Source organism: Lithobates pipiens, unplaced genomic scaffold (assembly GCF_037356315.1).
Source record: "Lithobates pipiens isolate NorthernLeopardFrog02 unplaced genomic scaffold, aLitPip1_a1.2 Scaffold_19, whole genome shotgun sequence".
In the NCBI taxonomy this organism is placed as follows: domain Eukaryota; kingdom Metazoa; phylum Chordata; class Amphibia; order Anura; family Ranidae; genus Lithobates; species Lithobates pipiens.
In genome coordinates, this window is record NW_027507764.1 from 275,362,672 (window position 1) to 275,388,655 (window position 25,984).

Genomic DNA, 25,984 nt, shown 5'->3' on the forward strand with positions numbered 1-25,984 from the left:
GCTACCCTACGCCAGATCACGTATCTACCACATGATTCTCTCATGAGCCGCTAGAATGCTTTCTGAAGCAGCAGGAGGGGGTCTTTTTGACTCCAGATCTCTCCATAAAGAGGACCTGTCATCCTTATTTCCATTACAAGGGATACAAAAAAATAAAAAATGAAAGGGACAGTATAAAACGAAAAAATAAAATAAATAAGAAAACAATAAAATTAAAGTGCCCCTATCCCTCCATGCTCCTGCGCATGAATGCATGAGTAAGTTCTCGCATTTGTAAACGGTGTTTGCACCACACATGTGAGATATCGTCATAAACGTTAGCGTGAGAGCAATAATTCTGTAACTCTAAACAGATAACCTGTAAAAGCGTTTAAAGCGTCGCTTAAAGTGATTTTTTTAAGTACTGTAGTTTGTCGCCATTCCACAAGCATGCACAATTTTACTTGTGTAACATCATCTTTCACATTTTACAAAACAATTGGGTTAAATATTGTGGGTTTTTTTTTTCATTAAACTGTATTTTTCCCTCAAAAAATTGCATTTGCAAAACCGCTGCGCAGATACTGTGTGACATAAAAAATTGCAACAATCGCCATTTTATTCCCTAGGGTCTCTGCTAAAAAAAAAAAAAGTGTTTGGGGGTTCTAAATAATTTTCTAGCAAAAAATACTGATTAATCTTTCACACAAAGCAATCTATATACGCTTATTTGATTTTCTTAACCAAAAATATGTAATACAATATATATTGGCCTACATTTATTTATTTTAAATTCGAAAGAAATATGATTTTTTTTATTTTATTTCTTTGGATATGTTTCATAGCAGAAAGTAGAATATATTGTTGTTTTTTTAAAATTTTTCAGTCTTTTTCATTTATAGCACAAAACAAAAAACACAAAACAAAAAACCCAGTGGCGATCAAATACCACCAAAAGAAAGCTCTATTTGTGGGAAAAAAATGATATAAATTTAATTTGTGTACAGCGACAGTGCAATTACCAGTTAAAATAATGCAGTGCCAAAAAGCAAAAAATAGCTTAGTCATGAAGGGAGTAAATCTTCCAGAAGTCAAGTGGTTAAAAACTGTCCTACTGCTGGCTAATTTTTATTAAGCCGGCCATAGATGGAGCAAATTTCGTTCCTGCAACCACGGGTAGCAGGAAAGAAAGTTGCTCAATTCCCCCACCAACACAGTCAGCGTTGATTGAGGATATAATCCTGCAGAGCTATTGTGTTCTCCCGGCGGTGGGAAAGAGGGCGGGGGAACTGTGTAGTACACACAGTGATTATTGCTAGCAGCTATAGCCACTGTCAATAATCGCTTGAAAAAATCCAACAGGCTGGTTGTATCTAAGTTGATCGATTGATCAGGTTGGGCACAATCAGCCTGCCCATACATGGTTCAAATCTCGGCCGGTCCTTGCTGAATCGGCTGACATTAGAACCGTCTATGGCCAGCTTTAGTCTCTCAGTAGGGACTAAGACACTACAGATGATACAGCAGTGTAAATTGGCCAGCAACAGGAACATTTTAGTGAGGGGAATTTGCTGAAATGTACTAGAGAAAATGATTACACAAGTAATCAACAAGAATTAAGAGACCAAAGATGGCACAGCTGTGTAAAATTTACAAGCAGCAGGTCAGTTTTAAAGCAGTAGTAAACTACTGCAGAATGAAAAAAAAAAAACACCTGTAAGACAATGCATCGCATACTAGCACATTATGAAATACTTACCAGTCACCGTTGAGACAGCTGGAATCTTCCTCCAGCCTTTCTTCCAGGTTCCTGGGCTCCAACGCTGTGAGTGGCCAGAGCCGAGATTATATCACACCTTATGCTGGACCTTCAGAGTGCATGGTAATGTCAGTGGCTGCATTTAGGGTGAATATCTCCGAAACGGTGCACGTTTAGGAGATATTAATTTTACCTGCAGGTAAGCCTTATTATAGGCTTACCTGTAGGTAAAAGAAAAAAAAAAACGATCTTTACTACTGTATCACTTTAAATAGCAAGGCTAGACCCACATTTATTAGAGACATGGACCAGGCTGGGTCTTTAATACCGTAATTAGGATACTGTCTGGGATATAGCAGTGTTAAATTGTCCAGTATAAAGACAGTTCAATTAGGGACAATAGGTCACAATTTCAAATGAGAAAAAAGGGTACAGGCAAGTTTTTAACTACAAGAATAAGGACATAACTGTAAAACTGGCCATCAGCAAGACAGTTTTATTCAGGGATGAAATGCTGTATTGGTCTATGTCAAGCTTTCAATATACCTATGGAAGTAGGGGGTGTGGTTAATGTGGGTGATATAGTGTGAGCTGATTTAGATGTGTGCTGTTTTTGCATCTTTTTTTAAAACATTACAGGGGTGTACTGCTAATAAAAGAAGCTTTAAAGGATAAAGTATGGTAAACATAATGGGGTTGAACTACTAAAACTGAAGAGTGCAAAATTTGGTGCAGCTCTGCATAGAAACCAATCAGCTGCCAGGTTTTAGCCCCCATTCACATCGGGGCGATTTAACATGTGATTTGACATATTTAAATCAGTCAGAAGGAAAGATTCAGCACTGGAGGATAGCACAGGCACTAGTATATCATTTTAGGTCAAGCCATTCTAGAGCCCTAAATCCAAGGCTACTTTGTATTCAGATCTCATCTTTTTCCAAATTGGCTAGCCCCCTTTTATCCCCACAAATCACTAATATATTTTGAGGCCACCCTTAGAATGAAGGAGCATAAATTTGCATTGCTGTCTGTATACTAGTTTATCAAATTTCTTACTTCCTCAACATGGTTACAGGCAACTATAAAACCCGTTCAAGACATATATTTAATGCAAAGGGGGGGGTCTAAGTTTTAAATATACTTTAAGTATAATGTCAAGATATCATATTTTCAAAATATTCAATGCAATCATAATATTATACCCAGGACCTCTTAAGCTATCCAAATCAGACACTATGATAGACACAATATATAATAATTATTTATCCACAACCCCATTATACTTATTGTGTTAGCATAATAAACACAAATAGGAAAAATCAATGTGCCTTCCACTCTTTTCCAGCTTTTGTATCATTGAGCACCAACATATCCCTTCATCATGGTTTAAATCTGATCAACGGGAATTTTTATTTTAATTTTATTAAAAGTGTAAATAGGCAGCACTTAAATATAATAATTTAACGTAGAAAACCTGTGGTTACCAAAGATGCAGCCAATTTGCTTTCTTACACAGTAAGGGGCCAGCGCACATGTTCACATGTAGCCAGTGCCCCTTAGCAGTCCGAGTCCCTGTGTTGCTCTAAGCTGATATTCTCTCAGTGTCTATCTTGTTCCTGTATTCTCCAGTGTTCCCCTCTCAGTGACCTTCAAGGTCTCCCTATGTGTTTCCACCTGCAACCCGAATCACAGCTCTTCTAATCCCTACTGACCTGTGATCCCAGCAACTCTGTGCTGCAAGACACTCTTTCTGCATACCTAATCTTGTCCTAGACAGCTCCCTGCTTGGGTGAGTCCAAAGGACACAATCCAAGCGACACAACCCGGGATATGTCAGTAGCAAAATTCATCACCTCTTGCGGGGTGCTCTGGAGAAGACTTCTACCGGCTTGTACACATGATCTGTTTATTGGATGAAAAATACCGCTTTCAGATCGTTTGTACGATAATTTGACAGTTGGTACACAGCTTTCGGGAGCCAATCACAATAGTGCATCCAATATTATCTGAACAGACAAACGTGAGAATGTTTCTAGTACGATACCAGATCGTTCGATTTTCGTTAAATCAGTGCAGTTTTCGTCCGAAATACAATACAGATACAATACCACACATTACCCATGATACCCATTATCACTTTGGAATTTTTTTCTGTTATACAATATTTTCTTAACTGTAGCAACCTCTTAATTTTCGATCTGAGATTAGAAATAAAAAAAATAAAAAATGGACAACCTCATTCTGTTTATGGACTCTCACCTTCCCTGAATGAGCAGGCATGCTGAGTTCAGTCCCACAAGTGCCAGCAGGTTACCTACTCCTCCACTACAGCTGCCTCTCCAGCACATAGGACTGGCCTAAGCCAGTCCCATGTACAATAACCAAATCCTAGTTAGCCATTCTGCCCCCTAGTGGAGACAAACCTCCGTATATGACCGTGACTGCACAAGATTTAAAAGTAAAATTGAGATTATAATTATCACCTAAAAAGTGAACATACAGAAAAAGTAGATCTAAACCCTAAATGAATTACATTTAGCATGCTACATTACTGTGAACCCTAAATGATTCCCATGTACTAATGTTACTTTTTTCATTCCAATGATGCCAATCGGCCTCATCCTCTTTGCAGCCACTTAATGTTTACACAAATGCTGCAGAGGCTGCATGTCATTATTCAGGATGGGCTTCCTGCTGTTGGTAATGATGGAATTTGTCTGTGTGATGTCACAGCAATTTAGGATAGCAATTGGGAGACAGGGACAGAGCATTATCTCCCCTTCATAGGAAGTTTCTGAAAAAGACCTTTATGGCAGGATTACTATTTATGATATTAATGAAACATAACGTTTGATTAGTTTGAAAGATTATATAAGATTTTATTTATTAAGTTTACATATACTTCAAATGATTTGACATCAAGGTCAATACTTTTTTCACCTTTGTCTTGTGTAGCAGAACCATTGCTATTATTCTTGCTAGGGAAGAATCTTTCTGATGCTGAAAAACAATGAAACATTTGTCCTTGGACAGACCAAATATATATATATATATATATATATATATATATATATATATATATATATATATATATATATATATATATAGATACACACACACACACACACACACACACACACTGTATACACATTTAGCCCCAAGTTCACATTTGGATGATTAGACATGTCAAATCGCATTTCAATTCGCTGCCTATTGCCGGCAATTGTGGCGACTTTGTGGCACCTCACTGATTCCCAAAATTAGTTCCTGCACTACTTTTGGTGACTTGGGGTGCGATTTCAATAAACATCTGTACAGGAACCCACACAGATGTGTATGAAATTGCTCCCAAAGTCACTGAAATGCCGGTTTGAAATTTTGCGAGTTCAGCTGAACTCGTACGATTTCAAACCCGCCTTCCGTGTGAACCCAGGCTTATACAAATTCCACTTCCCAGAGCAAAAGTTGGTTATTTATTAGACAAATCTCACCATTTGTGTGCATTTACTAAATCCTGCAATGTATTAATTCACTTAAATGTTATTAATGGCTAGCACATTTATGTAGTATTTGTGCCACTTGCAGTTGCTATATGGCTTGCGGACATTAGACAGTAAAAGAATGTACAGTGAATGAGCCTCTAATCTGTTCTAATAGATATTAAGACAACACTTCCTTACAATATTTTGCAGGTAAGCAGTCTTGAATTCTTTTGCATTATGGGGATCAGTTTGATCCCCAAAAGCTTCATAAATTAATAAAATAGAATATAATTTTCAGTTGGTATAGTAACATGCTCTGGTATTTTTTTTTTTTTTAATTAAGTGCAGTCCTAAGGAGGATTGTTGTTGCCCTTTAAGGATTTATCATACTCATTATGACATTGTGTTATTTAAGCTAACTATGTCTGACCTAGTGCGTTGAACAAATGAAGCCTGGCTTATCAAATTTAGTAAACATTCACTTAACAGTGCTGCTTATTGAATTACCATGAATTAGAATTTCCTGTTGTTACTAAATCATACTGAAGGTGTTGGAACAGCATGTCACATACATACAAGTATCAGACTAAAGCTGGTTGTACATTATACAATTTTCTTGTACAATTTTCATTTAGATTTACAAAAAAACATATACTATGAGGTCAAACCTAAACAACACTTTCAATTTGTATCCAATCAGGCAGGACCTTGCACTACATAGTTGAAAGTAAATCTTCAGGAGACGTTATACTGAAATTGTACTAGAAAATTGTATAATGTATGGCCAGCCCAATAATGGCTGAGATTTGAAATACAGTAAAATATATTGACAGTGTATGCGGCCTTTTTTCAGCATGCACCAATCTAAAGCTGGCCATAGACAGTGTGATTTTTTTCCCTGCAACCACTGGTTGCACACTGACTGTGTTTATGGGGAAATCCCTTCCTGCGGCGCTATTGTGATCAATCAATCAACTTGGGTACAAAACAATCAGCCTGCCCATACATGGTTTGAAGTGACAAATCAATCAGCCTGCTAAACTGGCTAAGATTCAAATAGTCTATGGCTGGTTTAATGTTATCAGTCAGTTTACCTAGTAAGTACCCTAAAACCAGGAAAATAATCTGCACAGATGTAATATATATCCCTAGTTCCATTGTAGTGCTATGCTGCAATATCTATTTATATTAAATAAAGCAAACTTGTAGTTTGTTAAAACAACATCCTTTCTCCTCATTATACCTAGTACATCCAAAGACTGCAAAGCATACATTATTTCTGTGCAAACTCAGAACAATAGCCTGAATGAAAATAACTAAACTGTCTGGTATCTATGGCTTAGCATGATCAATGTATGCATAGACATGTAAATGAGGAATTGAAACCTTTTTAATTAACAGGTGATGTACACAATCGCTATTTATTTGTAGTTAGCATTTAATGACTTGAGTTTGCAGTAACTAAAAGGCGGTGCCTTGTACCTGAGAACTAGGAGGAGGGAGTTGTAGGATGGTAAAACTCTCCCATTAGGTGGTATAAAAGCACATGCACAAGAAACATGCCAGTGCTACCTGAAGCATCTCTGCACTCTTATTTATTTATTTTTGTAGGTAACTGATCTTTGCTAAAGTACTCTAAAGAGTTACTTGAGAAGCAATATCTGAGAAAGCCTGAACCGATAACACTGGGTTGATTCCATTGCACTGGACTAGCAATCAACTGGTGCAACAACTTATATCGATCTATAGATGCAGCTTTAGAATTGCATTCTTTCAGAACTATGGAATAGCATATTTCATAGAATCTTGAAGCTAAATCTAAGGATCACAGCTGGCACAGGAAGAGTGATCTCAGGAATAATGAGGATGGAGAAAACTAACTTTTTTTTGGCAATTGCAGTGCTGTGCCTAGTTGGCACCCCTGTATTAGGGGCTAACAAAAGTAGATCTTCCGGAGAGGGTGAGGGTCATACTTCTGGAGCACTAACCAGTCTACAGATAGTCACTTTTAAATGGCATCATGTGCAGGACCCATATATTATTGCAGTCTGGATTCTTGTGGCAAGTTTGGCTAAAATTGGTAAGTGACTTAACATATGCGTATATACATATATATATATATATATATATATATATATATATATATATCTCAGATTTTATTTAAAAGTAAGGTTATTGCCAATGTCTAATGATTTATGCTTAACATGTGTATTAATACAAATGTAAATATTCTCTGTATCCCTTACGTTTTACTTTATTTTTATTTTAGCCACACAATTCTGTAATTTTCAACAAGGTCTTAGCTACAAATGTTTGCTAGGTTCTAGCAATCAAAATCTCAAAATCTTAAAATGGGGTGGGATATTGACTGAAACCAACTTAATAGAAACGTTTTTATTTGATTTTTATTTTTTGGAATTTAATTCCTTTAAAGCTTGGACAAATTAATATGATCATAATATTCACTGTGCCACGCTGATGCTGCCCTTACACCTGCTGCTTTTATTAGCTTTTACACAATAAATGTACTCTAGGTTTAAGGAAGCAAATGATAAAAATTGTGGTGGAAATTGAATAATACCTTTTTTGCCTTCTTGATTCGCACTTGATTCAATAGATTTACCCCCCCCCCCCCCATTTGTGATTTGGTCAATGAAAACTAGAGAACAGTTTTCAGCCTTACATTTTTGAAATCATATTTAGGTTGCAAAATTGACTAAAGGGATCAATGCAACCTACAACTAATAGTTTCTATAGAAACCATGAAAATATAACAGTTTAGTTTGTCTCATCTACTTGATGGCTCCTGATTGAATGTTAGTTGAAGTTACCAAAAATTGCTTTGTGTATGGCCTGCATTAGCCATTGGTATGTACTGTATAGTAAGTTATGTAAGTTTACCATGAACAGATCAGCGTGTGTGCCATGTATCTCAAATAAATATAACATCAGTCAATCTAGTTAAAAAAAAAATGCAGGAATAGAATTAGGATAGTTAGCCTTACATTTTGGCACGTTTTGTTAGCTTTATTTTTCATTATTTCAGATCATTGCATTTTTAAATTTTAAATTTACTTTATTATGAGAGCCTACATACATGTAAAAAGGTTAAGAATCTTCCTTGCCTCTGATTGTTCATAAATACTCTTGTTCTTTAAGGCTGGGTTCACTTCTAATATAGATGCGGTTTACAGCAGGGATTCAGTGCATCCCTGTAGTCCATTTCAGGGACAAATCTGGCCCTAATTGTATGCCTGAATTCAGACCTGAAACAGAGCCAAAGATGCACGGGACCCCTGTGCAATTCATTCCATGGCTGCCCCAGAGATGTGTGAACCGACTCCATGGAGAGCCGGCCAGACTCTCCTGTCATGCGAATTGGATGCAGGAAAACCGCATCCAATTCACATATGTGTGAACTGAGCCTAAAAGTTTATTTTTATAGATCATGTCTGTACATCAGTACATACTGCATATATAGTGTAACTGGAACATTCAAATAACAGGTGTATTCCTTGTATTAAATAAAAGTGCAGCAAGTAGATACAGTAAAGCAGGATTTTTTTCCACAATTTTGCCATGACTTTGACGCAATTTTGACATGACTTGAAGTAATGCCTGTGTAATCTTGAGGTCTATGGACCTCAAGTCGCTTCAAAATCGGACCAAAGTGGTGCAGAGACTACTTTGAAGTCACTGCGACTTGAAGTCGCCCAGATATGAACGGTTCTCATTAGAAATCATGGGGTACGACTTGTCATGCGACTTTGCAGTCCAAAGTCACAGGACAAGTTGCACAAGTGTGAAAAGGACCTTAACAGACTAATGATAAGAGTTTATCATTAGTCTGTTAAGATCAGTGTTTCAGTCAGACAAGCCACCCAGCCTCTTCATGTCCAGATGGGGTTAATCTCTCTGCTTGCTGCTCTGCACTTCTAGCTGGAGAGATGACTAACTATTCTTCACAGCTGTAAATCACAGTTCTCAGATCACTTGTGATAAACAGTAAAGAAGAAGTAAATTTTATAATAGTGTAGCAGGTTTTATTGAAACAATTTTTAAAATAAGTAAAACTGCAAGCCGCTCCAACAATTCTTCTGAAGGCATTTCACCTATTCCAGGTTCTCATTTTCCTTGAACATAACCCTTAGGCCCCTTTCACACATGTGAACGGTATGTCTGGATTTCATCCATCCGTTTGAGGATGAAATACGGACATACATGCATCCCTATGGGATAGCGGGTGTCTGCGGATGAACATCCGCGGACACCCGATATCATCCATCTCTACTATGGTCCGATTCTGCGGAGAATCCTATTTTTCTATCTGTCTGCAGAGCGGACCGGATGAACATGGAAAGGGGCCTTAATCTCTCTACACATAGTTAGTTATATGAAGTTATAAAGTTATATAAAATTGTAGCCAATTACAAAGCAGAACAATAAACAAATCCACCATGCAAAATCATGATGGCATTTCAAAGTCTTCAACAATTGTACCCATTTTAGACAATAAAAAATAGAAATTCCCTTTCAATGGGATGTGATTTATGAAGATTAATAGACAGATCAATGTTCCTACTGGTAAAAAAAATATATATATAAACAACACAATCATAAAAATAATTTCAATTTAACAACACAGCATGCACACATACTGTAACAAGCTAAATAATATACTATTTAAATAAATAAAACTAATCATAACTAAAATGCTATTTGAAACTCACAATCTCTACATTGCTATGCAGTTTTATGATGCTGTTTATGAGGTTTGCCATACTTCAATCTCTAATATCAATAGTTGTGTTCTTTTTGTTGCCCACATATTGTCCTGTTTGCTTGTTTCATGACTGCATATTGTTACCATTGTGCTTATATTGTTCATGTACTGTCAAAATTGTAATAATTGCCCATTTGATGGCTTTATATTGTCAGGAGTGAACATTTTTATATTGTATTGTTAACTGGTTCCCTATCGACGCATGCCGATGTACGTCGGCAGAATGGCACGGACGGGCATATTGGCGTACAGGTACGTCCAATCTTCAATGCCGCCCTGCCATCGCGAGCGCGCCACCAGCAGCGCGTTTGCATGCCGGTCGGGACCCCCGTGAGTCCGGTCGCGGGTCCCGTGGACTCGATCGCTGCGGGCATACCCACGATCGTCTCACGGGACGGCTGAATGGAGGAAATGCCGTGTAAACAGCATTTCCCCATTCTGCCTAGCAACTAGTGACACTGATCTCTGCTCCATGTGATTGGAGCAGAGATCAGTGTTCACTAAATGAAAGCCCAGCCCCCCCACAGTTAGTAACACACCCCTAGGAACACTTAACCCCTACACTGCCACCCACTGGTTAAGCCCTTCACTGCCAGTGTCATTTACACAGGAATCACTGCATTTAGATAGCGGTGATTACTGTATAAATGACAATGGTCCCAAAAATGTGTCAAAAATGTCCGATGTGTCCCCTGCAATGTCGCAGTCACAATAAAAATCGCTGATCGCCGCCATTACTAGTAAAAAAAATAAAATAATAAAAAATGATTAATAAAAATGCCATAAAACTATCGCTATTTTGTAAACGCTATAACTTGTCCGCAAACCAATCAATAATTGCTTATTGCGATTTTTTTTTTACCAAAAATATGTAGAAGAATACGTATCGGCCTAAACTGAGGGAAAAAAATGTTTTTTTATATATTTTTGGGGGATATTTATTATAACAAAAAGTAAAAAATAATGCGTTTTTTTCAAAATTGTTGCTCTATTTTTGTTTATAGCGCAAAAAATAAAAACCGCAGGGGTGATCAAATACCACCAAAAGAAAGCTCTGTTTGTGGGAAAAAAAAGGACGTCGATTTTGTTTGGGAGCCACGTTGCAGGACTGTGCAATTGTCAGTTAAAGCGACGCAGTGCCGAATCGCAAAAAGTGGTCTGTTCTTTAAACCAGCAAAATGGTCCGGTCTGTAAGTGTTTGTTTAATGGACCATAATAATATAATTGAATCCCCTACATGCTACATGCTGTCATTATGAAAGCATGCTACTATCATCCCTTAATTTTTTTTCTGATGGCATTCTGCCTGTGCTGCTGCTAAACTGTTTATGGTTCATTTCACATGGAGCGCACTCCATTTAGATCAGCAAAAACAGGAAAACAGGTCCGACTCCGCTCAGTTTATGCAGAGCGGACACGTACAGAGCCTGTTGTGTCTACGGAAGGCCAGGTGTAAATGGACCCTACCTGTCTGTTTACACCTCCAATCCACCTAGATAGAGGGGGAAGGATCCCCTTCTGTTTGTTTTTAGAGGGCCAGATCAGATTGGAGGTAGATGGGTGTCAACGGACACACTTCTATTTACACCCGCTGGTCCACAGGGGTGAATAGAGGGTCCAATCAGGTGACAGGTGGACTGAGTGAAAAGGACCCACCTCTGTGAAAGCATAGTTATCCTTTAAATTAACACAACTGTAATTGGGCTATGTTAACATTTAGGCTGGGTTCACACTATTCGAATAGGAGGAGATTGTGACCGGCTCTCAATACAGCCAGTTCACACATGTTCGGGGTGGCTATGGAGTCAATTGCATAGGAGTCCTGTGCATCTTCTGGTCTGTTTCAGGCCTGAATTCAGACCAAAATTCGGACCGAAATTGGACCTGAAACAGTGAACAGGGACGCACCGGACCCCTGCTGTGAGCCCCTCCATAGGACAGTATGAACCCAATCTGAACCCTTTTGTAAATTAATCCCTATGCATTCCAAAAGTCTAGAGTAAATTACTATGAAACATGTCGGACACTTCTTTCAATCATCATGAATTTTTGGCAGATATATTGGGTGCTCTGTGGAATGATATTACAAAGAATGTCCCCAAACCTCTTCTTCTTGGGTCTCTTGCTGGCACACCTGGCTCCTCCTTTTCTCAGCGTGCCACCATAGGAAGCTGCTTCCTATGGTGGCAAACCTGTGGACTCAATCATGAGCCGTGCTGCCTGCATCTATAGATACAGACAGAGCCAAAGCAAAGCCCATGAGAGCAGGGAGAAGAGGAGAGAGCCGCTACAGAAGGGCACAGCGCTGGATCGAGATTGGGCTTGAGTAAGTATAAGGGAGGGTTAGGGGGCAATACACATATTGAAACATTGTTTTACCTTAATGCATTAATTTAAAAAAGGTTTAGGCTTTACAATCACTTTTGTCAACAAAACATGAATAGCTGAGAAATTTACCTTTGGGGACTCTTGTTTCTTAAAGGAAATCTCTCCAAGCTTCTTACTGTGAAGAGGTGAAAGAAAACCTTCCAATGAGACACAGCAAAAATATTGACATGGATTGTAACTATTTCCTACTCCATCTAAAACTAAAACTAAAAGGTTTTGGCTTTAGATCTTTTAAGCTCCCAAAATGTGTTTGCCAAAATCATATTTTCTTCTATTCTCCATGAATGCATATCTAAATTCAAAAACAAGAAATGTATATATTGCAGCTTATCAGTCCTCCCATGAAGTGAGGTTGAACTGGATGGACTTGTGTCTTTTTTCAACCTGACAAACTATGTAACTGTAGTGGCTGCATTCGTTTTCTATTTTCTTTTTAGTCTTTTCTTTAAAGTTACTGTAAAACTTACAATTTTTCCCTAAAATAATATACATATTATACTTACCTGTTCCTTACAACAGTTTTGCTCAGAATAGCCTCCTGGCCTCTCCGCCCCACTGTGAGGGCACTCACTCCTGAGCCGGGCTGTGTGTGTCTATTCATCCCTGACTCCAACTCTCTGCTCACAGGTTTTGACTGACAGTAGCAGGAACTATTAGTTACATAGTTAGTCAGATTGAAAAAAGTCCATCAAGTTAAACCAAAAAACAACAACAACCATACAAACCCATATACACAATCCTATACCCATAGTTGAGCCAGAGGAAGGGCGAAAAATCCCAGAAAAGTATGATCCAATCCAGCAGGGGAGAAAAAACCTTTCAGATCCCTCCAAAGTCAATCGTATATTGCCTGGATCAACTTTACCTATAAATTTTAGTACCCAGTTATATTATGTACACCTAGGATCCAGGCCTTTTTAAAGCAATGAATCTACTGAGCTGGCCAGAACCACCTCTGGAGGGAGTCTATGTTCCCCAATTTCACAGCTATTATTGTGAAGAAACCTTTCCGTATTTGGAGATGAAAATCTCTTTTCCTCTAGACATAAAGAGTGCCCCCTTGTCCTCTGTTATTACCTTAAAGTGAATAACTCAACACCAAGTTCACTATATGAACACCTTATGTATTTGTACATGTTGATCATAAACCCCCTTAATCTCCTCTTCTCAAGAGAGAATACATTCAGTTCCTCTAATCTTCCCTCATAGCTGAGCTCCTCCATGCCTCTTATATGTTTGGTTGCCCTTCTTGGCATTGCATGCTATTATTAAGCTCATGATCTACCAAAACACCCAGATCCTTCTCCACCATTGATTCCCCAGCTGTACTCCCCCAGTATGTATGATGCATGCATATTACGTAGACTAGGCTCGACAGACTTTTGACGGACTTCCGATGGACTTTCAGAATGAACGGACTTGGCCACACACAATAACACCAAAGTCCGACGGATTTGAATGTGATGACATACGACAGGACTAAAATAAGGAAGTTCATAGCCAGTAGCCAATAGCTGTCCTAGCGTCGGTTTTTGTCCATCGGACTAGCATACAGACAAATGGATTTTTTGAATGAACTCGAGTCCGTTGGAAAGATTTGAAACATGTTCTAAATCTAAATTCCTTCTGATTTTTCACCAAACAAAAGTCAGATGCAGCCCACACACGGTCGGATTGTCCGATGGATTCGTTCTGTCAGACCTTTGCTGTCGAAAAGTCAGGCCGTGTGTACGCGGCATTAGCCCCCAAGTGCATAACTTTGCATTTATCAGTATTAAACCTCATTTGCCACATAGTTGCCCAATGAAACAATGCATTGAGGTTGGCTTGTAAGTTGGAGACATCCTGTAAGGATGTTATTCCACTGCATAGCTTACAACTTATCATTGGTCCCTGCTGCTGTCAGCCAAGCCTAGGAGAGTGGGGAGAGGGGAGAAGAGCTGCTGCAGGTGTGCACAGCATTGGACCAAGATCGAGCTAAGGTGCATTGTGGGCTGCACTTAAAAGGTTTTCTACCTTAATGCAGAGAATGCATTAAGGTAAAAAAAATATTTTACCTTTACAACCACTTTAACTTTCATTCTACGGTGACAACACTACCTTACTGTGCAGTATCTATGGAGGAACAGTGTTGTCACCATAGGACAGGACTACATAACTACCTCCTTCCTCCCTTCTCCTGTGTAACATAGTGGTGGGATGGTCTTTAGCTCAAAGAAGATAGCACGGAAGGCTGATTATTTTTTTGTTTGAGATTTTAGTTCAGTGCATAGGAAGTTTCAAAGACACTAGATTTCTGAGAGGATCAAGGGATATTTTTCTGAGCATGCAGAAAATGTACTTAGACTGAAAATGAATGCAACCATCGCATCTATGAACAGGTAGACTGCAATATATTACATTTTTGTTCTTGGATTTAGATATGTCTTAAAGTGACCCTGTCACTACATAATAACATATACAATGTGCTTAAACTGTAAAAGAACAGGTGCTATACTTACCTATTTTTCAGCCTATGTGGTGAATCCCCACTGATTTGCTGCTCCCAGACTCTTACATTGTGTCAATTACCTTTTACCCCCAACATATGCTTTAGTTCCTCCTGCAAACTCATATGTCTTGTTGTGGCATACAAGCTGACAGGGGGAACCACACTGAATATTTGGAAGTGTGGAATACCTCTCTTGTCCAACACAAGGGCTCCCGAGAAAGGTAAGTATACGGTTTGCTCTGTTTTAGCCTTGACATTGTGTATATGTGACCCTGTAGGCACATTTCTGGAATTTAATTTATAAGATGAAAGATCTAACATTAATACAACATCAATTCATCAATCTTTGATCAAGGGCACAATCCTACAACCTTTATCTATTAGATTAACTATTAAATCTCTTTGGTCCTCTTTTGTCCTGTGACAATTGAACAGTGCTTTTCATTTCCTTAAGGTTGTAGGGGGCATCAATGGTCAATACATGCATGAAAATGTAAACAAAAAACAAACAAAGGATGTATACATATAACATTTACTCGTAATTTGCATTTAATGGCTTACTTTGCGTAAATTAAATGGCATTAACTGTAGCTTGGAGGAAATGGTAAGTGGGGACTAAGTTGGCTGCTGAAGCTCTTTATTATGTATTGTGGAAAGAAATATGCCAGTGCTTCCTAAAAGCCACTCTGCACTTTTATTTATCTATTTTTATATTCATTTGTTTTTCTTGGTAAGTGATCTCTGTTAAGGGGTGCTACATTGTAAGAAAGCCAGAACTGATAAAAGTGGATTGATTCCATTGCATAAAACCAGTAATTGACTGGTGTGAGAACCAGTTCAAGCAATAAATACAACAAAATGTTTAGATTACTTTGATTCCGCATTGTGATAGATAATGTACTGTATATACTGTGAAATAGTGTGAATATTAAATCTGTCACAAATCTTGCAGGAAAGTCTTTCCATGGAATATACATTATAAGGCTAATTTACTAAAGAAGTTGTGAATCTTCACTCAACTTCTTGTGTGAATATTCATGTCAATTATCTGACCACTTTCAAAATCCAATTGTGTACAGTTGCTTTTTTATCTTGACTGGATGATTGAAGTTTTGCACTGCACTATGCCTAACTAATAGGGAATGACAGCAGTAGATCTTCCAGCCAGGGTAGGAAACATAATTAAAGTGGTAGTAAAGGCCTTTTAAAGTGGTTGTTAACCAACTAAGTAAAATTTACACCATCCTCTCTGTTTATTAATGTAATCCGCTCCTGTGTCTGTGCCTTATAAAAAACAAATGCTTTTTTTTATAAGACACAGGAGCAGATTACATTAACAAACAGAGAGGATACTGTAAAAACTGAACAGTAATTTAAGCAGCAGGAGGGGAGGGGGTGGGCATGGACATAGTGCTGACAGGCAGGGAGGGGAGGTGGGGGAGGACAGAGGAGAGCACAGAGGAGGACACAAGAGAGAATGGATGATGGAGGCATGCTAAATTGACTACGGTGTCAGGCTCAGCAGCCATGATTAACCATGGTCAGTTTACAAAAGGGGAGGGCATAGCCAGGCAGGATCAGCCAGGTATTACAGGTTATACAGGGGGCCAAATGACACAGCACAAGCAATGTGCTGTATAACATGCTTTAAAGGAACAGGATCTTTTTTTTTTAAAGATTTCTATCTACAGGTAAGCCTATAATAAGGCTTACCCGTAGGTACAGTAAATATCTCCTAAATGTAAACAGATTAGGCAATATTTACTTTAGCAGTGCCAGTGATGTCACTGGTGCATGCTCGCCATTCTATCAATGGACAGCATGCTGTCCATAGAGAGAAACGTGGCGCAGCCATGACTTCTGTGCATGCGCAGGAGTGGCATACTTGTGGCTCGGTCAGTCAAACATCTGCAGCCTGCGAATACTTAAGGAAGCCCATATGAAGAAGCTCCAGAGGTAGTAAACCAGCTGAAATATTTTTTTTTATATACCTGCAAGGGAAAAGACATAATGAGCTAGTATGCACCCCATACTAGCTCATTATAAAATACTTACCTTAGAACAAGACCCCGACATCTCGCCCGATACACGCCGAGGGAGCTGACATGTTCCCTCGGCATGTCTTCTGGATATCGCGGCTCCGGCGCTGTGAGTGGCCGGAGCGGCGATATCGTCACTCCCGCGCATGTGCTTGGGATATTTCTTTCCGGCAGGGTCCGGCGTCTGCTGGGCTTCCAGCCGAGAAACCCCTGCAATCAGCGGCTCATTGCCAGGGGAATATCTCCTAAACCATACAGGTTTAGGAGATTTTTTTTTTGCCTACAGGTAAGCCTTAATATAGGCTTACCTGTAAGTAAAAGTGAAAAAAAAGAGTATACAACCGCTTTAATGGCTGTTGCTAGGGGGTCCCTCTTAATCTGCCTTCTTACTCCTTACGTCACTTCCCTCTGCACCGGAAGGAAGATCACCTCTCCCCCCTCCCTCTAAGCAATCATCTGGGACACGTCACAGGTCCCAGATGATTGCACAGCCAGTCACGGCACACAGCACGGCTGGTGCATGCACAGTGGGTGCCCGGCTGTGAAGCCACAGCCGGGCACCCACAGTTACGATGCCGGCGCCGCTGGGGAGACAAGCGGGGTTTCTACCCCCGACATCGCTGGACCCTGGGACAGGTAAGTGTCCAATTATTAAAAGTCTGCAGGTGGTAGTAGGCACAGAGATCAGCTGACTGAGGCGAATTTACATGGCGCAGTCAGCTCCCATGACACCAGCAGAAAGAGTAGGAGAGTGTAGAGGTGGGTGGGGAATCTTGTGATGTCACGACTTCGCCCACCAAATGCTGGAAAAGAGAACTGTTCACCGATTCCGGAGTTTTGAGTGGCTCCTACAGCTGAAGGGGGTTACAGAGGAAAGGTAAGGGTACACACAGGAGGCTTGTATATGTGCACAGATGAATATTGTGCCATTCCTTTATACTGGGTGAGCAGTGGGTTTACATCCACTTTCCTTCAGCCCCAGAAGGATTTGCCCCCGTAATGACCAGGCCATTTTTTGCGATACAGCACTTCATCGCTTTATCTGACAATTATGCAGTTGTGCAACATTGTAACCAAACAAAATGTCCTTTTTTCCCACAAATAGAGCTTTCTTTTGGTTGTATTTGCTCATCTCTGGTTTTTATTATTTGCGATATAAACAAAAAAATGAGCGACAATTCTGAAAAAAAACAAAATTTTTTACTTTTTGCTATAATAAATATCCAAAAATAAAAATAACATTTCTTAATCAGTTTAGGACAATATGTAGAGTGTTAAATGAAAAGGTTATGGCGCTAAACCCGATTAGTTGTGTTTAAATTAACCTATCGTCACAAATTGGTGCTGTGAGAAAGTGCTATATGCAGTTAAAGTGCAAATGCTTCCTAATTATAAAAAAGCAATCAATATTAAATCATCATATGTGTCTCATCATAATTAAATCCAAAAATCATGAGAATACAATCAATATTGAGTCATCATATACGTGTCATCATGCTATAAGTGAAACCAAAAAATATAGTAAACATTCACTTAGGTCATTGCAGTATTGCGTTCCTATATAAAAATGACAAAATTCTTTCAGACAGCCTAAGAAATACTACTGATATCCTTCAGTGTCCTTATTCATAAAAAATGAACCGTGCAAATAAGTGCAAAGAAAGTGCAAAAAGGCTAGAGATCAGAAACCAAGTTCAGCCAATAGTCGCATAAAGACGCATGTGCGTCCAATATGTGTCCAATGTTAATATTTGGCTGATAATACTGCCACCGCAGACTACTGCTGTAATTGATACGTGAATTCAATAGGGAACGTTTCATCCACTAATGCAAACAGTGCGGGTCTTCAATTAGAAACCTTCATCCCCCGGTGCGCCACTCAGTGCTGTAATATGTAAATGCTCTCACCAGAACTTACACCCCTTATGGGGCTAGATGGACCTTCACAATGTAAGCCACTGTGTCGCTCTCTGGCTGCTGCTGGTGCACTGGGTGAAGTTTCACTGTTCCGTTCGTATAGTCTCCAACGTTAATTATGCATGAGGAAAGATACATCCATAGTGTAATACGTTCTTAACCAAATCGTTCGTTTATTTGTATAAAAAAGCTACTCACATTTATTATTAAAAGCACATGCATGTAAAAACTCCGCCGTTCGTCTCTATCCGTTCAGATGGGTTCACACAACGTGGCCACGCCCTACGCGTTTCGTCACTCTGACGTCCTCTGGAGCGGCCATATTGGTGCACCTTACGATCTAAATAGGGTGCAGTGCTCCGCTGCGCTTGCGCTGAACTAACAGCGCCATTTTAAATATGGGATGCCCTTAATCTACTAAGCCTGAATACAATTACTTCCCCCTAAGTTCGTAACGCCCTCGGGGACAGGCCCGGATCGCTATCACGTCAGGTCCCTCGCTGATATTGACAAATTAAATTAGCCTCGGAGCACTGCAGCCTACCTCTGTTTATACCTATATGAACCGTAACCATTATTGTTGGCATCCATTAGCATTATCCAATTACTGTTGTTATTCATATTTTAAAACCTAAACTTAAAATGTTAAATCTACAACTCCATTCAGGAAAAAAGTATATAGTTGCTTCTGCCTGGGGGAGACCTAACATAACTTAGCAATATATATCTAATAACTCCCAGATAAAAGGGAAAAAAGGGGAAAAAGGAAAAAAACTGAAGTTACTAATGATAATTTTTTTCCCACGGGAAAGAAGAGAGTTTTTTTTATATATTTAGATAAATGACGTCCTGTTGACTAGTTAATATCAAAAAGGACTCATAAAAATTCTAAAAGGCTTGTATAACACTACATAATGAAATATGCAAATTTGAACATGAAATAAAAAATATATAAAAATGTAAAGACTAAAAAATAATAAAAAAGTTTATTAAGAAAGTTTTTTAAAGAGAAAGTTTTTTAAAAGAAAGTTTTTTAAGAGAAAGTTTTTTAAGAGAAAGTTTTTTAAGAGGAAACCTTTCGGTAAGCAGGGGACTTTTTATGCATATATAAGTGTAGGGAAGGTCTATTTGAGACTTTATTATTTCCTCACCTATGATGGTTGTGGTGCTTTTGACTATGTGTTACCCAGCTATAGTCAATATTGAATCCGAATAGGGAACCATTAAATTATTATTGCTCCTAATTAGGGATTAAGGGCAATTCTTACTTAAAATGTGTCCAGTCGTTTGGCCCTGCTATAAAATTTAGATCAAAGGTATGTCCTGTCCCTCAAATAATATATATTGGGGTGTTTGTGTACCTGATGTATTTTTTGTTAATGTGTGACTTGCTTATATGGCAAACACTATCATCCCTGTTACTTATCAAAGTTTTGCTATAGTTCCTAGAGGTGCATTCTGACACATACAATGTATTTGTATGTATAACATTTGACCCAAACCGATGAATTAAGAAATAAAGCTTGTAAATTGTCTAGTGTTGGGGCTAGCGGGCTACCGACTATTAGAAATTAGTTAAGAAGCAATTGAGGTCTAAATCTATATTCATTCCCCTTGGCTGGAGAGTGTCTAGGTTAAAAATCCATTTTGTTTCGTTCCTGGATACTTTAATTGTTTTGTCCTCCCCTCTCCAGTGGCCTCTTATTTTATCTATTCCATAGAAAATCATTTGTCAGGGGTCCCGATTGTGGAACTCCCTGAAGTGTTTGGAAACACTGTGTTTCTGAAAGCCCTTCTTAATATTTGCAATATGTTCCCTTATTCTGATCCTTAACTCCCTAGTGGTCCTGCCCACATATTGCTTAATGGCAGGGGCACTCAATGACATAAGTGACATGGGAGCTATTACAAGTGATCAATTCTTTGATCTTATATTCTTTTCCATTAGAGGTGGATTTAAAAGTGGTTTTCTTTTTCTCTGTCTTTTTGCTGTTTCTGCAAGGGAGGCATTTTCCACACTTATAGAATCCTTTCAAGGTCTCAGAGATTCTTATTTGTTTTGGTGGGTCCACCACATTTTTCACTAATTTATTTCGGAAGTGTTGGGGCCCTCCTGTAGATGAACCGTGTTTTTTTCGGCAATATAGCCTGGAGTGAACTGTCTGCCTGTAAAATCGGCCAATGCTTTTTGATGATGTGTTCCACATCTTTATGCTGCCTGTTATACCCAGTAAGGAACGCGATACCCTGAATATCTTGCTTTGGTTTTTCCTTTTTATCTTCTAGCAATTTTTTCCTGTCCATACGTTGTACTTCATTTTTCAATCTTCAGAGGTTTTCTTCCTTGTATCCTTTCTTCTTAAATCTTTCTATGATGGTTTCCGCCTGCCTGTCAAAGTCGTCACTTTTACTGCAGTTCCTATACAGTCGTAGAAGCTGGCCCTTGGGTATATTCCCTAGCCACCTAGGATGATAGCAGCTATTTGTGGGAATGTACCCATTACGGTCTGTGGCCTTGAAGAAGGTATGGGTGCCGAGGTTTCCTTCATGTTTGTAAATTTGGAGGTCCAGGTAATCTACGCTCTGGGTATTATATTTTCCTGTAAATTTGATGTGGTATATGTTGTTATTAATCTTTATTAAAATTGTTAATATTAATATTAATAATTGTGTTATTTACAGACACAAATCCCCATTCTGGCTCTCATGTCCACGATCGTGAGTGACCAGTGGCGATTGTGCCCGCCGGCCACTCAAAACGTGCAGTGGGCACGCTCTCTTAAAGAAGCTGACGTACATACACGGCGATTTGTGCAGGGCTGCCAACCTGCCACCATATATGTATGGGAGCAGGTCAGGAAGTGGTTAAGGATATCTGTCATCACAAAATACACATAATTTTTCCGGTTGTGCGTTGTGGAGAAAACTTCTGCTGTGTGTTTACACTCACTCGGACCTTCTGTCATGAGAGGGTTAAACTCTGCAACAGCCAATGGACCTTGGCCTATCCCTGGCACAGCAGCCATAGTGTCCACCTCACTTTTACCTACATAAATTTATTTCCACCACACTAATATCTCTATGGCCATACTATCCCAGTCTGTAATGTTTGTGCTCCAATCAGCAGCACTCTGTAGCACTGCTCCATCTACCCAAGGAGACACAAGGCAGAAAAATTACACATATGGTTTAAACCAGGGGTCTCAAACTGGCGGCCTAGTCCAGTCCAGCTGTTGCCCCATGAGGCATGAGGCTGAGGCCCAGCATTGCAAAGCTGACAGTTACAAGAATGACTCCCATAGGCATGATTGAACTTGTAGTTTCGCAAAAGCTGGAGGGCCACCAGTTTGAGACCTCTGTTTTAAACTAATTGTGACCATACATTTTTATCCAGACCATGTTGCAATACATTACCCTCACTACCGTGAGCAGATGGAGCTTCATCCCAGACATCAACCTTTACATTTTCCTTGACATACTGCATTAACCCATTATCACTATGGGAATTATCACACATTTCAGCTTTAAATTTAACACTTGCCTCCCCACTGAACAGGACACTGAAGCAGGCAAGGCTTTTTTAGCACAGACAGTGGATCTCCCATTTGGGGTCACTTCCACTCCAGTGTGCGCAGACACATAGTCAGTCTTTCTCACCCAATCTGCAGACTTCACATACCAGCCATTGATACGGGCAACTACACTCCTCTTGAACTTCAGGTCAGCCTGTCGCTCATTCCAGTCACTGAGACTAGGCTGCCCAACTGCAGACACTGACTTTTGGCTGGTCATGTCCCTTTGTAAAAAAAAAATAAAAAAAATCGGACAACAGACACTTGAAAACAGCATGCCTCCACTAACTGCACCGCAAGCTGTGCACTTAGCTCCATGTCTTGTCCGGGCTTCCCGCACTGCATACTCTTTCCAGCTGAGATCTCCATAACTGGTCTCCTTGCACCAGCATTGCTAGGGGCAACAGCCACCATCTTCCTCCTTGGCAAACTCTGTTCAGGTATGTATGGGGCTCAGTCAGGCAGTAACAATCCCTCCAGCTACAGAGCTCTGTCTCTCATTTCAGCAATCCTTGCTTCCTTTAAAACCACTTGAGACCCGCAATACGTCTATTGACGTCATGGGGTTTTGCTGGTTATATCTAACTGATGCCTGAGTCCACAGACATCATTCAAATATTGCCGTTTTCAGCCGGCGATTCCCTACACCATAAGAACGATCATAGCGGCTGTTCCACCGCTTGATCGTTCTTACGGGCGGCGGGAGGGGACCCCCCCCCTCCCGCCGCCCTCCAGTGCTTCTACCGACTCACCGTTTCCATCGGTGAGTCGGTCACATGTTATGACGTCACGCCCGGCCTCGGTATTCAAATTAACGGCGCCGATCTGGCAAGGAAGCCATGATCGTTTTTTTTTTTTTTTTTTATTCTTCCCAGCCTAGAGGTGAGATATGGGGTCTTATTGACCCCATATTTCACTGTAAATAGGTCCGATCGTGCCATATTCCTATTACAAGGGATGTTTACATTCCTTGTAATAGGAATAAAAGTCATCAATTATTTTTTTTTTTTTTAAGTGTAAAACTAAAAAATAAAAAATAAAATTAACAATAAAAAAAAAAAAAAAAATTTAAGTGCCCCTGTCCCCGTGAGCTCGCACACAGAAGCGAACGCATACGTAAGTCCCGCCCACATATGAAAACGGTGTTCAAACCACACATGTGAGGTATCGCCGCGAACGTTAGAGCGAGAGCAATAATTCTAGCTGGGAGCCCTAGACCTCCTCTGTAACCCAAAATATGTAACCAGTAAAAAAATTTAAAGCGTCGCCTATGGGGATTTTTAAATACCAAAGTTTGGCGCCATTCCACGAGCGCGTGCAATTTTGAAGCGTGACATGTTGGGTATCTATTTACTCGGCGTATCCTCCTCTTTCACATTATGCAAAAAAATTGGGCTAACTTTACTGTTTTTTTTTTTAAGCATAAAACTGTTTTTTTTCTGAAAAAAACGCGTTCGAAAAATTGCTGCGCAAATACCGTGCGAGATAAAAAGTTGCAATGACCGCCATTGTATTCTCTAGGGTCTTTGCTAAAAAAACATATATAATGTTTGGGGGTTCTATGTAATTTTCTAGCAAAAAAATTAGGAATTTTACATGTAGGAGAGAAATGTCAGAATTGGCCTGGGTCTGAAGTGGTTAAGAGCATCTTCAGTCATGCCACAACACTTTTCACAGTCCCGCAAAAAAAATAAAAAAATTTAGAGCAAGTCACTCTTCTCTTGCAAGTTCTCCTCACCTGCACACACAGATTGTGCAGTCTCATGCACCAAACACAGTTCATATGACAGATGAACTTAGTTTATTGCAGGGATCTCAAATCCTGTCCAATGCATTCTCCACCAATTGTAGAAACTCACTTCAAGTGTAAAGCTGTAAGGACACCACCACCCGTTTTTCTAGGTGAAAGGGCTGGTTTTGCACATTTTTATTTAACAGAAAGTTCAGCAAACACAATAGATTCCCTCGCATGGGGTATTCAGCATTTCAATTCTGCTTCACAAATAAATTACATTCAGCCATCCTGGCTTGTAAAGGCTGCACTCCTGCTCTGGCCTGACACTTCAGGCCTTGGTCTGTCTCCCACAGACCGGATGCTCAACAACTCAGTGCATACAGCATGCAGCCTTGTGCAGTATTGGCTCCCACCTCTCTTCTAGGTGGAGCACTCCTGACTTCTGGACCAGACCTCCTGCTTGCTGGGTGGAGCTGTCTCCAACTGGGAGCCCTGAGCTCTAACCCCAGGAATATTATAAACCCAGCCCACACCTGTGTAATCAGCATGCCTGTCTTTCCAAAAATCTGGCTAAGCCTGGGTTCACGTTGAAGGAGGGTTTAAAATTGCACAAGTCAGCTGAACTTGCAAGATTTCAATCCCGCCTTTCAGTTCGACTTTGAGAGTGATTTCAGAGACATCTGTGCAGGTTCATGCACAAATGTCTATTTAAATTGCCCCCTGAAATCACCAAAAGTAGGGCAGGAACTACTTTTGGGAATCAGTGTGGCGCTGAAAAGTGGGCATTGCACGGGTTTAAATTTGGTGCCTTTGCCAGTAATAGTCAGCAATTTGACATACGATTTGAGATGTTGAATCAGCACAATGTGAACGTGGTCTTAAACTGCTAATAAACACAGTGACATGGGCTTGCCTCTCTACAATAGTTACACTGTTACATAGTTAGTCATGTTGAAAGAAGACACAAGTTCATCTAGTTCAACCAATAAGAAATAAATTAATAGCTAACCTCCATATAGACAAACCTACACCTACAGTTGATCCAGAGGAAAGCAAAAAAAACTAAAAAGCATGGCCCAATTTACTCCAGTGGGGGAAAATAAATTCCTACCTGATCCCCCTGAAGGCATTCAGATATTCCCTGGATCAACAATTACTGGTGTTCTAACCTATAACTGTACCTATAAATGTTAATATCCACTTATGTTTTGAATAACTGTTTACAAATGCATATTTTTGTTTTTATTACTACAAAGAATAAGAGGGGTTCAAGAGAAACTTAACTCTGGAAACCGTGCCCAAAAAAAGCAGCCAGAGGGAAACAAACTAGCCATCACTATTGCCTGTGATTTCTTTCAGCTGATGTCTCTTGGGTGGTGGCAGCCATCTTGGTAGAGGCAGGGTTTTGTTTCCTTATGTCACAGCCTCCAGTGACATTGCTTGATCTTACTCTAAATCTATTTAGAGTAGCAGTCAAGGACAGCTATGTCTTAGATCTTACACTGCCCATAAACAACTATGACACTGTAGGTTATGGCGTGTGTAGGCGCCCTTACATACCACAAAGTGTACCGCCATGTTTAGGCACTAGGGATGAGCTTCGTGTTCGAGTCGAACATACGTTCGACTCGAACATCGGCTGTTCGCCCGTTCGGCGAATTCCGAACATTATGGGCCGTTCACGCCAAATTCGTGTGGCGCTCACGGCCCACAATGCACTGCATCATCGCAGTGCATTGCTGGCTCATGATTGGCCAAGCATGCACTGTGACCCCGCATGCTTGGCCAATCACAGCGCCAGCAGCGAGGAGAGCCATGATTGGCCACAGGCAGGATGCC

The 25,984-nt window shown here is 39.8% G+C and overlaps 1 protein-coding gene across 3 annotated transcripts in view; it reads left to right on the forward strand.

Moving 5' to 3' along the window:
* The window catches only part of SLC9A3 (solute carrier family 9 member A3), a 631,205-nt gene that overhangs the window by 235,395 nt on the left and 369,826 nt on the right, over positions 1–25,984 (forward strand). For 2 of the 3 annotated variants that reach the window (XM_077491948.1, XM_077491949.1), the window contains exon 1: positions 6,761–7,300. The exons of the other annotated variant lie outside the window; for it this stretch is intronic. In XM_077491948.1, the coding sequence (XP_077348074.1) occupies positions 7,081–7,300 (220 nt within the window). In that variant the 5' untranslated portion in view covers positions 6,761–7,080. Of the gene's footprint in view, positions 1–6,760; positions 7,301–25,984 lie in introns of those variants that run through there. 3 annotated transcript variants of the gene reach the window in all.